At 37.7% G+C, this 14,962-nt stretch overlaps 1 protein-coding gene across 50 annotated transcripts in view; it reads left to right on the top strand.

Annotated features, from left to right (window-relative positions):
• plekha5 (pleckstrin homology domain containing, family A member 5) overlaps nt 1-14,962 on the top strand; it is a 198,530-nt gene that overhangs the window by 154,899 nt on the left and 28,669 nt on the right. For all 50 annotated transcript variants that reach the window (NM_001327786.1, XM_073946521.1, XM_009300011.5 and 47 more), the window contains 3 exons: nt 749-1,576; nt 8,656-9,106; nt 10,620-10,694. In NM_001327786.1, coding sequence (NP_001314715.1) covers nt 749-1,576; nt 8,656-9,106; nt 10,620-10,694 — 1,354 coding nt within the window. The remainder of the gene's footprint in view (nt 1-748; nt 1,577-8,655; nt 9,107-10,619; nt 10,695-14,962) is intronic.

The following is a 14,962-nucleotide window of genomic DNA, read 5'->3' as shown; positions in this document are numbered from 1 at the left end:
ATAATAATAATAATAATAATAAATAATGAGTAATTTACAACCATTGATAAAGTAAATACAAAATATTTTGCAAAAGATGTTCTCTATTAAGAGTAACAAAAAAAGCTTTTTGGTTCATTTTTTGTTTCAAAGTTTTTTACTAACAAAAATGACTTTAAAATTAAGTGAATAAAAAGAAAAGAAAGCTGTTTATTTGTTTGTTTATTCATTTGTATTTATATTTTATGACCTGTCTCAGTGGAGTGTTTGCTCAGCTCTTAGCACTCTTTATGGCAGTACTTTTGTTGTGGCTTTTTGAGGAAAGCTGTCAGGTTTTAGGCGAGAGCCACTCGAGTCTCCAGAGAGTCTCACGGGCAGAGATTTTCACAGCTTTCAGAGTGTTTTCGACTCTATGTGTGTGTGTGTGTGTGTGTGTGTTTGTTTGACTGCAGCTTTTAGCACGATCACAGATGCTGACGAATCCGCTCAGACTGAAACACTTGCTTTTTAAAACTTTTGATAAAAGCAGATTTTTTTGGCAGCGTAGGATCACAGCTGTGCTTGAGAAAGACTGAACTAAACTTATAAAGAAAGCAGGATTGTATTAATGTAGCGAATGTTTGGTTGAAAAAAAGTGTGTGTTATTGTGGTGTGTGTTACAAACAGAAGTTCGGTGTGTGAACTTCAGCTTGACAATGCAAAAAATCAAAAACCTAGTTGTGTTTTTAATCCTTATATAAAATCTCTTGTCTTTTCTTCCTCTCTCCAGGCTTGAGAAGGTAAAGCTGGACTCTCGCGTTCCTCAGGAGATGAACAACATGCTGAACCACCGCGTCTTGACACGACCCGAGATCCAAAACAACGAGAGGAACCGCGAGACGCTCCGCCAAGAGGACAAGAAGAGCAAACCATCAGAGAAACCTCAGAAAGACAAAGACAGAGTCAGCATGCAGAAAGACGGAGAGCGCTTCAGTGAAAACTACACTCACCGGCAGAAAGACGGCGAGCGCTACATGCTGCAGAAAGACCTGGAGAAATTTGTCCTGCAGAAAGACGGAGAGAAGTACGCCGTGCAGAAAGAAGGCGACAAATATCTCCTGCAGAAAGACGGACACAAATACACAGTGCACAAAGACGGAGACAAATACACGCTTCAGAGAGAACTCGAGATGTACAATCCACCAAAAGACGCGGAGAAGATCCCGCAGAAAGATGCAAGGTTTAGTCTGGTGCAGAAGGAGCTGGAGAAACCCGTCCCGCCACCGCGATCTGAGGAAAAATACGGCTTTCAGAAAGAGGGCACCATTGAGCGTCCGCTAACTAAAATAAATAGCATTAAACTGCAGCCGGCTCAAGCAGCCGCCATCGCTGCAGCCGTTTCATCCTCTAGGATGATGCAGAAACAGGTTAATGGCTCCGGGGAACGAGCGGGAGACAGAAGTCCTGGAGATTTGAGTACTGTGAGGACGAGCGTCCCGCCACCAACGCAGCCGGCTCCAGAACCAGAGCGAAGCCTCAGCAGAACCAGCTCAATGCAGCAGCTGGAGCAGTGGGTTCGCACACACCGCACACGAGCTCCAGACGACGACACCAGGAGGTCAGAGAGATACACATTCATCACCAATGTTGGCCACGTTCCTTTAAAAGAGTAATTAGTTATAGTTACTAGTTACTTCTTACAAAAAGTAACTGAGTTATATCATAATTATAAAAGTAACTGATGACCAGGGAAAGTGACTATTGTGTTACTTCAAAAAAAAGTCTTAATTCGTCAAGTGACTAAACACTGTAGACTAATCTACACTAGAGCTGCATGATTCTGGCTAAAATGAGAATCGCAATTTTTTTGCTTAAAATAAAGATCACATTTTTCTCACGATTCTGTAGATGTAAAATAAAGGTATGGTAAAAACAAACATAAGGCACAACATCGATAATAATAGTATGTGTAGGTCTACTGGTTTCTATAAATAATTCTATTCTACTTATAATAATTCTGATGTTGAATTATTATGTTTGAGATATATGCTTGCATTCTGTCATGTTAGACAATTTTATTCACTGGTAAAATCAGACATTTGCCATTATTAGATTATATTCAACAATATATAGGCTAGAGTAGTTATACTGACACTGTAAACATTTATTCTCATGCACAACTGTGGGTTCGCTATGAAAGAAAAAACATGTCAAATGCTTGTAGTACTCATAACTCTAAAATGCGATATGATCATTTAAATGAAGTGCACACTTTCGGTTTCATTTTGACTATAAGTGCTCGTTCATATTTCACACGCGGCTCCCAAACGATCACTCTGTGCCACAAACAGAACATTATTTACAACTGTATTACCTGTTACTCGCAACATATGCAGGTTCTGTTCACTAAAGTAGACGCGCGCGCGTCTATCATTAAAGGGCCATGACACCACCCACTTTCGGTTAAAGTCTACCTCAGAATTTTTTCAAAAGATGCATGATTAATGGGCGTTGAGCTCCGCGAGCATCGGGCAGGAGTGGGCGTGGCCAGCAGGGGAGAAGGGGAGCGAATAACTGTTGTTGACCGTTAGCTCACAAAATGAGACAAACCGTGAGGAGACGCATGAGTTTATAGTTCACAAAGTTAAAATGCAAAGAAATAAACAGTAATTTAATGCCCTGCTACATTTGTTATTCGTAATTTCATATACAGACAACCACAATTTATATCATTATAAAGATAAGTGTGTTTATGTAAACACTATAAATGTGGATTCTCCCTCGATCCCCGTGTGTAAATTATAGATCTTGAATGCAGACTCAGTGCAGCAGGTCTCCTGACCTGTCTATTTTAACCGTTAGCCCTGCTGGTAATATAGAGGATTTAGGCAAACACAGCAGCACCGCGATGTGTCTGAATGTGAACGAACTCCTGATAAAAGTCAGCGTCCGCCATTCTTCAATTCTTGTACTGCTTTCCCGACAAAAATGCTTGCAGCACACACACAGCTTTGCTGTATGATCGGCCCTGACAGGATCGCGGGGAAAAAACATGCAACAAACCCCGTGGATCATGGAGACGAACAAATACAAGCCTTCATGAACGGCTACGTGCCGTTGGTCTGTGTCTCACAGCTTGCTTGAAACTGGCAGGTCTGCCTTCGGAAAGCATGTGCCCTCATGAATAATTAAGCAGCCGGCTCTTCTCATAGGATAAGAAAACTCCGCTATGAATAATAATGAGAAACCGACGCGTCATCATTGCACTTGCAGTTCTGCGCTACGTCGCCGATTTTGATCCCGCCCCTGTGATAACAGCTCACGGTCAGAAGCTAATGTCACGTGTAATTTCCCGACTGCGAAAACATCGTTTATACAAAAATGACATTTTTAGGTGAATTATACCTTATAAATACAGTGTGTGACTCATTCAACATCATTTGGAGGTGTCAATGTCACTGAGCAACTTGTGTGAAACAATGAAAAGACTCGTGCAGCCGCCTTCTCTTCTCTCCTGAACTTGAAAATATGATTGACAGAATCGTAGAAATGCTGGATTAAGATCGTCTAGGGGGTCGAATCGAGATCGCGATCTTTTAACGATTAATTGTGCAGCTCTAATCTACACAATTCTAATGTTGTTGTGTTACAATGTGAGGGACGACCATCAAATTCAACAAGTCATTATAAATATTATCAATACTATAGTTGCGCAGTAAAACACAGTAGATGGTTTAGAACTTTAAGTATTTATTGCACAGACAACAACTCACAAGACTAGTTATCAAGCAAGTCTAAATATAAATTATTCTTCTTAAGAAACGTACCAAAAATAAACAAATGTTAATAATATTATTAATAATGCATATACATGCTCTCTTTGTATATGAATTATGCAACTGAAAATTATGAATCTGTCACACAACTGGTAGACATACTGAAGTCTACACTTAAACTCCGCGGACCCGGTATCAGTTGGAATACAAAAACTTTTGCATAGATTATGATAGAGACATTTTTATTTTTTCCTATTATTACAGACATGTGCAGGAACCACCAAAATTAATTACATCAAACTAGACCACACCGAACCTAAAAGGTGCACTTTCAAATTTGAGTTTATAAAAAAATATACATAAAGCGCCCCTTTTTTAGGTGTTTATTATAACACAGACGACATATACAGTTATTTTAGACACTTTCAATAGTGTTTTATGAAAATTCAAAGGGTTTTCTTTAAAATGATAGCAAATTTTTGCATTTACAGCTCTGCATGTGGATTTGGGAAGCTTTTAAATTTGGGTAGGCAAAATCCAGGCAGAAATCCCAAAATAACAGCAGAGTTTAACTGGTTAAAGTGTTTTCTTGCTCACAAATGTAAACAGTTTAACAATAAGTGCTCTCAATACTAAACAATATACCAAAAAACAATAATAATAATAATATATACTGTACATATGAGCAATATCACACTCGTAGCAGTGTGATGTGGTTGTACAGTGGCACTGGTGGGAGGCGTGCGTTGTGCCTTAGTGCCTCCCACCAGTGACGATATACAGCTATATTGCACTGCTATGCGTGTTCATGGTTTGACGGCATACTTGTGTATATGAAAAAGAAAATCAAACATGGAGAACGAAACATCAACCATCTTTGCTCTGCTCGGTATGACATGCTGATGGCCGTAAATGTGGTGAATCTCCAAAATGATGAATATTTAAAATAGGCACTATCTTTATAAATAAACTGCAAAGTTACAATCTAAACAACTACATTCTCTCATGAAAAAGCCTCAAAAGTGCATTATGTTGTCCAACAGCTGCAATATTTGTTAAACTGGAGTGAGTTTATTGATCTGCGGTCACTTTATGTGGGCAGAGTATTACACAAGGGTGAAGAGGCTGTGAGTGCTGTTATTATGGGAATATCGCACAGCTATCAGCCAATCAGATTCAAGAACCAGGCAGAACTGTTGTATCAATGTGTATATATACACTAATTATCAATAATGTATAAACATACACTAATTTTGTGACGTAACTTGCCTAATAAAGCTAATTAACCTAGTTAAGCCTTTAAATTGCAGTAGTTTATTCCATATTTATTGTGTGTGAAATAAATTAATGGTATTAAAAGTAAAACAGTGAATAAAGTCAAAAAGTCAAACAAATATTTAAGAATAATATATACATAAGAAAAAGTAAAATGAAGACAAAAAAGTTGAATACACACTATTAATTAACAATACAATGGGATCTCCATAATACTAAAATAGCGCTTAATTAATGGCATTTTGGGTTCAGATGGGCTACAAGTAATGATTATGACATTAAGTTTGAGCTGTGTTTAAAGTCTGTTTGGTGGTATGTTTATCAGCGGCTCCTCTGGGTGTTTCTGGTGTTGTCTTTTCCTTTGATTATAATGAACGTGATTATATATGAAGAGGAGGGAGAGATGAAGGCTCACGTGGAGTGAAGAGAACGGTGACGACTCTTTTTATCGTATACTAATGAGTCGCTGTTTAATTATTGCCTGCAGCAGAACAGGAAACCATCATCAAGTCAAAGCCGGGCCTTATTAGCATGATTGTATTCTAAAACTGTCTTCTTCAAGAGGCTTCCTGGAGCTGCTTTGTATATCATTGACCTTTTCATCAGCTCCGTTTCCATCCAAATATGCGAATTTAACTTAAAACTGGAATATTTCATAAAGCGTTTGTGAATGCAGCAGCGTTTCTATGAAATCAAAGAGAACAAGTTTGGCACTTCCTTATAAACTGGCTGAAAATATCAGAGATAAAAATGTATTTTTTTTGCAGTCAGAGAAGCCACTGTAGTCTTTTATCTTCTATAATAAATTAATGCACCTCAGAAGTAGGGTTGTAACAATATACCGGTATGACGGTCCACCACGATTTGAACGTGCACGATTATCATATCATGAACAATTGCATATCAACGGTTTTAACCCTTAAAGACCGAGACAGCCGCCCGCGGCTAAAAATAAGTATTGCTCTTAAATGTTTAATAACTTTTGATCCGCTGATCCGATTCATACAATTCAAAGATTGGCATAAAGAAGAGAATCTCAGTTTTCTAGTGCCGTATCACATAACATTAGCGGACTTTCAGAGGCTCCGGAATCAGTGAGGTTACGTCATCAAAATTTGACAACGCTGATTTGACAAAGAAACGCTCGTCACTGTGTCTCCGGACAAACCAGACATGATACATTGATGCATTGTCCCTCCTCCATGCCCAGATTGGTTCAAACTCGCTATATCACAACCAATAAGCATAGGTTTCGCTTTTGTTTGTGGACCAACAATGAGCTTTTTGAACAACACGGATGAGAGATAGGCATACATTTATGCGCGGCTAAATAAAACGCAAAAAAAAAAAGTTTTGCATGAAATAATTCTCATACTAAGTACTTTTGCATGCACAGCAGCACAGAAACATGACAAAACAGTGACACAGCAAAGACGAACTGCTGCTCTTGCTGTTTTCAAAAGACGCAAATGAAGGTGCAGCTGTTTGTCTGCATTGCAGACAACCATATCCAAATCCATATCCACAGACAACCATATCCATGCTGGCACATAAAACCTAAGGATGTTCCATATTGAATCTAGTTTCGTTATGTAACTATTTATAGTATAGTAAATATTTATATCTATTTTTTTACTGAGAATTTGCACCATGTTTATTTGGACTTTATTTGGACTTTGACACATTATTTATTATTTTCTTATTTTTTTATTTGTTCATTGTAAGTGCTGTTGTTTATAGTAACTGAAAATATGTTATTTGGAAAAAGTCAAATTTGCTTCACTGTTCTATTATTTTGTAACATTTGTAACATACCGTATACCGCGAAACCGTCAAACCGTGGTATTGTTTTAGACGATTATCATACCGTAAAAAATTCATACCGTTACAACCCTACTCAGAAGATGATGCGCAGTGTATGTGCAGTGGCTTTTGGAGGCATGGGACACACGTTGGGAGCGCAGACAGATGCTCAAGACAGTTCTGGAGGTATTCATAATAATATTATTAATACTGAACCCCTGTGATGACATACTTTAGATGAGGGATTTTAGAAAAAACCACAACAATATTTCAGATGTTTATCAATGTGCTAGAAACACTACTTTGTCCATTAATGCAGTGGTCCCCAACCACCGGGCCACGGACCGGTACAATTGGTACCGGGCCACATAAGTAATCCTAAATTATTTCTGTGGAAAATATTCCCCCTGCGACTTGGTTTCTTCCACTCACCCCCGCCATCTCATGTGAAATGGACTATGCCAAAATCCACCACGGAGCGGGAAGAACGATCGCTAGAATATAGCTCAGTGGTGGTTGTTGATAGTTTAAAGTTATAAAACAGGTATTATAGAGTCCAAATCAGCAGAGCATTTAAGGATTGTGAATATATGTGTGCGTGCATTGCTAAGTAAGTACTCGAAATCATTGCAATATGTATCTATATGGAGTTTCACATAATCATACTCATTAGGGCTGTAACATGCAAATGCATGCATTTAATTCAGCTATACGGTTGTATTATTGTTAATATGTTCGTCAGTTGAAATGTTTGGCTCAGGTGTTATGTATTTGATGCATAAAAACCTTGACTGAAACATAATCAGACGGCGATAGTGCAACTAGTGCATGTGAGTTGTTCATGATTAACCTGGATGCACGAGCGCAGCAGCTGTGTTCACGTGAACAACCTGTTTGCATAAATTTTCTAAATTGTTACAATCCAAAATGCACAAAAATAAATGGATGGAAATGCACAGATAGATAGTGAATTTCAAACTGTAAGAAATATCAGCACTCTTGATTAGTATTGTGCATTGCTAAGAGCTTAATCTGGACAACTTTAACTGTGATGTTCTCAATATTTATTTACACATCTTATATAAACCAGACTCCAGATTTTATAATATAATAATTGCATTTTGGTTAATTATTGTTCTATTGTAATCAACCCAACATCAGTGGAAATCTTAATTATTCAGCTTTCAGATGGTGTTTAAACATTAATTACATTAATGACACTTGACTGGTTTTGCATATGACACTCTTTTCAGGAAACACTGATGCCACATGAATGGTGTGTGTAATATAATTTATTCAATCTTTGCCATGATGATTGCACATAATATTTGACTGGATATTTTTCAAGACACTAGTATTCAGCTTAAAGTTACATTTAAAGGCTTCACTAGGTTAATTAGGATAAAGTTAGGGTATCTGTTCTGGAGACAATCAAACAAATATTGCTTAAGGGAGCTAATAATATTGACCTTAAAATGGTTTAAAAAATAAGAAACTGCTTTTATTCCAGCCGAAATAAAACAAATAAAAAAAATTGTAAAAAAAAAAATATATATATATTATCAGACTTACTGTGAAAATTTCCTTGCTCTGTTGAACATCATATGGGAAATATTTGAAAAAGAAAATATTCACAGGAGGCCGAATAATTCTGACTTTAACTGTATTTAATGCACACACACACACACACACACACACACACACACACACACACAAACACACTCATTTTGTGTTAATTCAACTTGATTTCCTGCAAGCATTATATGGCATTTCCATAAAACAGTGTCATATGCAACAGACCCGTATCCAGCAATCGAATGTCATTATTATCTTTGTATTCCAGCATTACGTCCTACCAGACCCTGCCAAGGAACATGCCGAGCCACCGGGCGCAGATTGTCCCTCGCTACCCTGAGGGCTACCGCACTCTGCCCCGAAACATGCTGCGTCCGGACAGCATCTGCAGTGTAGCAGGATCAGTGTACGACCGAGCGCTTCAGCCCAGCACGCAGGAAAAGCGGCGCTCCATCCGAGATGACACCATGTGGCAGCTGTACGAGTGGCAGCAGCGGCAGGCGCACAGTCGGCTTGGGTACGGGACGCTGCCCAGTCCCAAAACTATGGGGCAGATCGCGGAGTCCATCCCCACGTCCCCATCCCATGGCTCTCTGGCCGGATATCACACCTTCTCCCCGAACAGACCGCTCAACCCTGACTCGCGCTCGGAGCTGTCTTCGCCTGTGTTTCGTGGAGACGTGACCATCGAGCGACGCCACCGACCACACCTGTCCAAGGTGAAAAAGCTGTCAGTCATCACTTAAAGGAGGTTTCATGAGTTATATGACTCTATCTATCTATCTATCTATCATCTATCTATCTATCTATCTATCTATCTATCTATCTATCTATCTATCTATCTATCTATCTATCTATCTATCTATCTATCTTCTATCTGTCTATCTATATGTCTAATCTGTCTGTCTGTCTGTCTGTCTGTCTGTCTGTCTGTCTGTTTGTCTGTCTGTTTGTCTGTCTGTCTGTCTGTCTGTCTGTCTGTCTGTCTATCTATCTATCTTCTATCTGTCTATCTATATGTCTAATCTGTCTGTCTATCTATCTATCAATTTATCTGTCTATCTATGGATGGATAGGGAGATAGATGGATAGGTGTATGGATGGATTGATGGATGAATGGATGGGTTTGTGGGTGAATGGATGGATGGATGGATGGATGGATGGATGGATGGATGGATGGAGAGATAGATGGATTGGTGTGTGGATGGATGGAGAGATAGATTAATAGGTGGATGGATGGGTGGATGGATGGGTTTGTGAGTGGGTGGGTGGATGAATGGATGGGTTGATGCATGGACGGAGAGATGGATAGGGGGATGGATGGATAGATGGGGGGATAGATAAATAGGTGTATGGATTAATGGAAAGATGGATGGATGGATGAATGGATAGATGGAATGGTAGGTGGATAGATTAACATGGATTGACTCGGATTTATGGATGGATGGATGGCCTGGTAAGTGGGCGGATGGATGAATGGATGGGTTGATGGATGGATGGATGGATAGATAGATGGAGAGATAGACTGATAGGTGTATGATTTATGGAAAGATGGATGGATGGATGGACAGGTAGGTGGATAGATTGACTGGGATGGATGGATGGATGGATGGATGGAGAGATTGATGGATGAATAGATAGATAAATGGATAGAGCGATGGATGGATGGATGGATGGATGGATGGATGGATGGATGGATGGTAGATGGATGAAGAAAATGATGAATGGACAGAGTGAGGGATGGATGGGAGGATAGAAAGAGTTATGGATGGATGGATGGATGGATGGATGGATGGATGGATGGATTAAGAGAGAGCGATGATGGATAGAGCGATGCATGGATGGATGATAGATGGATGAAGAGCGTGATGGATTGATGGAGAGAGGTATGGATGGATGGATGGATGGAAAGATAGAAAGATAATTTCAGCCTCTGTAAGCAGAAGTGACTTCTTTCAAAGACAGTAATACAATCGTAAGATGGAAGAGCATTGGCAATACTGTATAGCGTTGGTCAAGTCATACTCATCTGTCTTCACATCTGAATCCTGCTCAAAGACGTTCATCAATGAATATGCAGTAAACCAGTCGTTTTTAAGAGCTGATAATGTTATTTTTGCTTTAAATGACTGAGCCTTTAAGAGTTTCTAATTCTCAGCGTTTAATGCAGTTTTGAGCAGAACTCTTTGTTGCAGCTCTCCTGACTGCTGTGCTTTCCTCTTTCTCTGTCAGTACTCCTATCCTGCGGAACGCAGAGCTGCTCCTCCCGCACAGAACATCACTGCACAGTCTCTTCAAGGCAAAACGGTACGTGCTCCCACTTCTCCACCCACCACTTCCTCTGTGCAAAGGAAACGCTTGTAACTCTCAGAGCCAAAACTTTGCTTTCCTGTCAAACTCTTTGCATTTTTTTTCAGTTTCCAGCCACTAAGGATTCGTTCGGGCTTTGGTTTGCAAATTAGGCTTTTTCGGAGTGAATATTTCACATGCGGAGGTTGAGTCAACATGAATTGTTGCTTTCTTGAAGTGCCCCTGTTATGCTTTTTCAGATACTACCTTTCGGTTTTGTAGCTGTTTGTGGATGCAAAAGATCTGAAAAGTTTCAACGATCACATTAAATAGTTTCACACAGTTCTGCACAAGCCTATTGTTGTTTCTAATATATTTGCATAATGTTATTCTGTAGTGCTTATTGGCTGCCTAGGAATAACAAGTATAGAGCAGAATAGTGCCATCTGACAATTCACAACGAACAGGGCCATCTAACCAATAGGAGAAGAGTATGATTATCTAACCAATCAAAGTACACTAAGGTCATTTGACCTGTCAGAACAGAGTAGCCCTATCTGACCAATTGGAGCAGAGTGTATTATCTGACCAATTAAAGCAAACTAAGGTCATCTGACCAAAGCATAGTAGGATTATCTGACCAATTAGAGGAGAGTAGGCCCGTCTGACCAATAAAGGTAGAGTATGATTATCTGAACAGTCTGAGCAGAATAGGCTCATCTGACCAATTGGATCAGGGTATGATTATTTGACCAATCAGAGCACACTGGGGTCATCTGACCAATCTGAGTACATCTAACCAATAGGACTAGAGCAGGGGTGGCCAACCTTCCTGCAGGCTCTCCAGGAACTGGGTTGGCCACCCCTGGACTAGAGTATGATTATCTAACCAATCAGAGCAAACTGAGTTCATCTGACCAATCAGAGTACACTGACCAATAGGACTATAGTATGATTATCTTACCAATTAGAGCATAGTAGTATTGTCTGACCAATCATAGCAGAGTATAATTATCTGACTAATCAGTGCAGACTGAGTTCATGTGACCAATCAGAGCAGAGTAGGATTATCTAACCAATCATAGCAGACTAGGTCCATCTGACCAATCAGACCATAGTTTAGTTATCTGACTAATCAGTGCACACTGAGTTAATCTGACCAATCGGAGCAGAGTAGGATTATCTGACCAATCAGAGCAGAGTAGGCCCATCTGACCAATCAGAGCAGAGTCTAATGATGTGACTAATCAGTGCAGACTGAGTTCATCTGACCAATTAGAGCAGAGTATGATTATCTGGCAAATTAGAGCAGAGTTGGCCCATCTAACCAATCAGAACAGAGTATGATTATCTAACCAATCAGAGCACACTATGGTCATCTGACCAATCAGAGCAGAGTAGGATTATCTAACCAATCATATTGCAATAGGGTTTTTTGACCAATCAGAGTAAAGCAGACTCTAATGTAGGAGGGGTTTAGCGAGACCCAATTTTTGATTCTGTGGAATATATAATGAGTGTTATTAATTACATTTATTCATTTGTTGTTTGTTTTGTGATTGCTGATGTAAAAAAAATTACAACCATCAGCATAATAGGGGCACTGTAACATAAAAAGCAATGCTTGTAGTCATACGTAACCTGAAAATAAAAGTAAAATAAGCACATTTACATCTGATGTTGACTCTGTAGGCAAACTGACATTCAAACAAGTTCAGTTTGGCTTCAGTAAAGACACACAAAGCCTTATGTGTGCTTATCTCAATACAGAAGAGAAGGTTATTCACGCTTCAGCTCCACAATGTATTGTGTCTGACACGCAGAGAGAAGTGTGTGTGTGTGTGTGTGTGTGCGTGTGTGTTGTGACAGCAGCTCTAATACCATAAGCTGCTCTTAAAACCATAATTATTATTCTCTTGCTTGACGTTTCAAGTTCTAACAATCTAAAGCCGCCTTTTCCAGCTTATGCTCTTTATTCATTCCTTTTTACAGACACAAAATACAATATTTCAGCCATTTTATTTCAGAGCATTTCAATGAAAAAGCCGGCAGACACCTGATGAAATAATAACAGAGCTGATCTGTATGTGCTTTCCTCGCCTTTGCTGTTGTAAAAATGCCTTTTGCTGCAGAGCGTGAAATTAAATGTAGTCTTTTAAACATTTAGTTTTAGGTCCGAGGCTCTGCTTTTTTTAAGGCTTTTCTTGATATTGTTTGGATTGTTATGACCTATGATGAAATGACAAACATGAGATAACCCGGACTCAAAGGTTATCTTCTTCAGATGTCATTTAATTGGTTCACAGATAGGATAAATTAGCATAAACTGTTCTTAAAGGCCAAATGAAACTTAATCTAGCTGTTCCTGCTGGGAAGAAAACAGCTTGTATTACATTTATAGCTACATAAAATGTCACTTCTGATTACACTTGAGCTGGTTATTTTCAATAAATATTATATATAATAATAATAATAATAACAACAACAACAATATAATGTGTGTATATATATTGTCATATTATGCAAAAATATTTATTTATTCATTCGTGTATTCATTTGTTTATTTTCTTATTTGTTTATTTATTTTTTAGTCATTCACTACAAAAGTGCTATTTCATTATTATTTCTAAACCAGTATTTAGAATTAGTGTTGACATTGACATAACATTGAAGAGTTAGGATTTGGCTGTGCTTCATATTTATTTATTTATTTATTTGTTTGTTTGTTTGTTTGTTTTTTTGTGTATTTCCTACCAACTGGGCAGTGATATTTTAGTATAATTTGTATTCTATTATTTTAATATGTATTATATTTAATATTTATTAGTGTTCTTCTATTTAAAATAGAATTTTGTTTATGTTTGTAATTAAAACAATTGTGACGTGCTTGATTTTTCTTTCTTAAAAGCCCAATTCAACTTAAGCTCTGAACCTGTAGAGATACTTAATATTTAAATAGTTAATATATTTATACAGCAGTTAATATTTTTAAACAAGTATTATTTTTGCACTTTGTTTTTTAGTTTAGTTTGTTTTTTAAAGTATTATTATTGTATAAAAATTATATTTTATTTGATATTTTAGTGACTATTAAACAAACAAACAAAAATAAAAATTCTTTCTGCTATTCCTACTGTTTAAAAATACAATGCAGTGATCTTTCTGTTTGTTTATTTTATTAAAAATTTTCTCATAAATTTTAATATAAGATTTTTTCTTTTTTATGTAAATTTAACCTTTATGCTGCTATTTCTCCTCCTTGGTAACTTCAAAGTGTTATTTCATTATTATTCCCAGTATTTCGGATTAGTTTTGACATTGACATAACATTGAAGAGTTAGGATTTGGCTGTGCTTCATTTCCCTTTCTTTCAAGATCTTTATGATGATGATTACATATCACAGTCAGCTCTACAACAAGTGATCAGGGTTCCCACGGGTCATGGAATTTCTTGAATATGATGGAATTCCAAAAGTTCTGTTCCAGACACTTGCACATCATGGAATGTCAGGGATCTTTCTTTGATGCCATTTATCAGAATTTTATTTTTCCTATTTTTCTTTCTTTGTATTAGAAAATGCCTAAGTTACGATGCTTTTCCCCTTATTTACACATCAACTAGCAATCACTAAAGTCAAGTGCAGTGTGAAGTGTGTAAAACTAATATTGAGCTATTAAATGAAGTGTTTTGGGTTTATTTATGGTTGTGAATTGCTTTATGGAAAGTTGATCTCTGCTCTGTCGACTTTTAATGTTTAAAATTTAACTCTACAGTTTAACAAAGTGACTTTTAGTGACATTTTCGTCGTCTGAAATAATTTAATGTATAAGAAATAATAACATAGAGTGAAATAAGTCAGTAAAACAATAGTAAATGGGCTGGCAGCTTATTACAAGGCGTTTGTATCGTACTAACCAACACCAACCCAGTCAATATAGCACTTTAACCGATTAAAAATGTCAATAAAAGTCACTTCTTCAAAGTTAAAAGGTGTTAGATGAAAGATCAAGATCCCATAATGCAATTCAAAAGCAGAAATAAACAGAGAAAAATCAAAAATAATTAAAACCTGAATAGCAAAATACAGAACTCTAATAATTTACAGACATTTTTAACAGTGTACATTATACTGTATGTCAGAGGGAGCACTTCACAGCCACATAAACAACAAGTAATATATATCTGTTCAAATTCTGAGATAAATATCCATTGATCATCCAAAATAATCCATTGTGGTGCCTATTAAAGTCATGGGAAATGATTTTCAAGCTAAGGCCATTTTAAA

The sequence above is a fragment of the Danio rerio genome, chromosome 4 (genome assembly GCF_049306965.1).
Source record: "Danio rerio strain Tuebingen ecotype United States chromosome 4, GRCz12tu, whole genome shotgun sequence".
Classification (NCBI taxonomy): Eukaryota; Metazoa; Chordata; class Actinopteri; order Cypriniformes; family Danionidae; genus Danio; species Danio rerio.
Note: the sequence above shows the minus strand (reverse complement) of the source record. Positions and strands in the feature narration are given on the sequence as shown.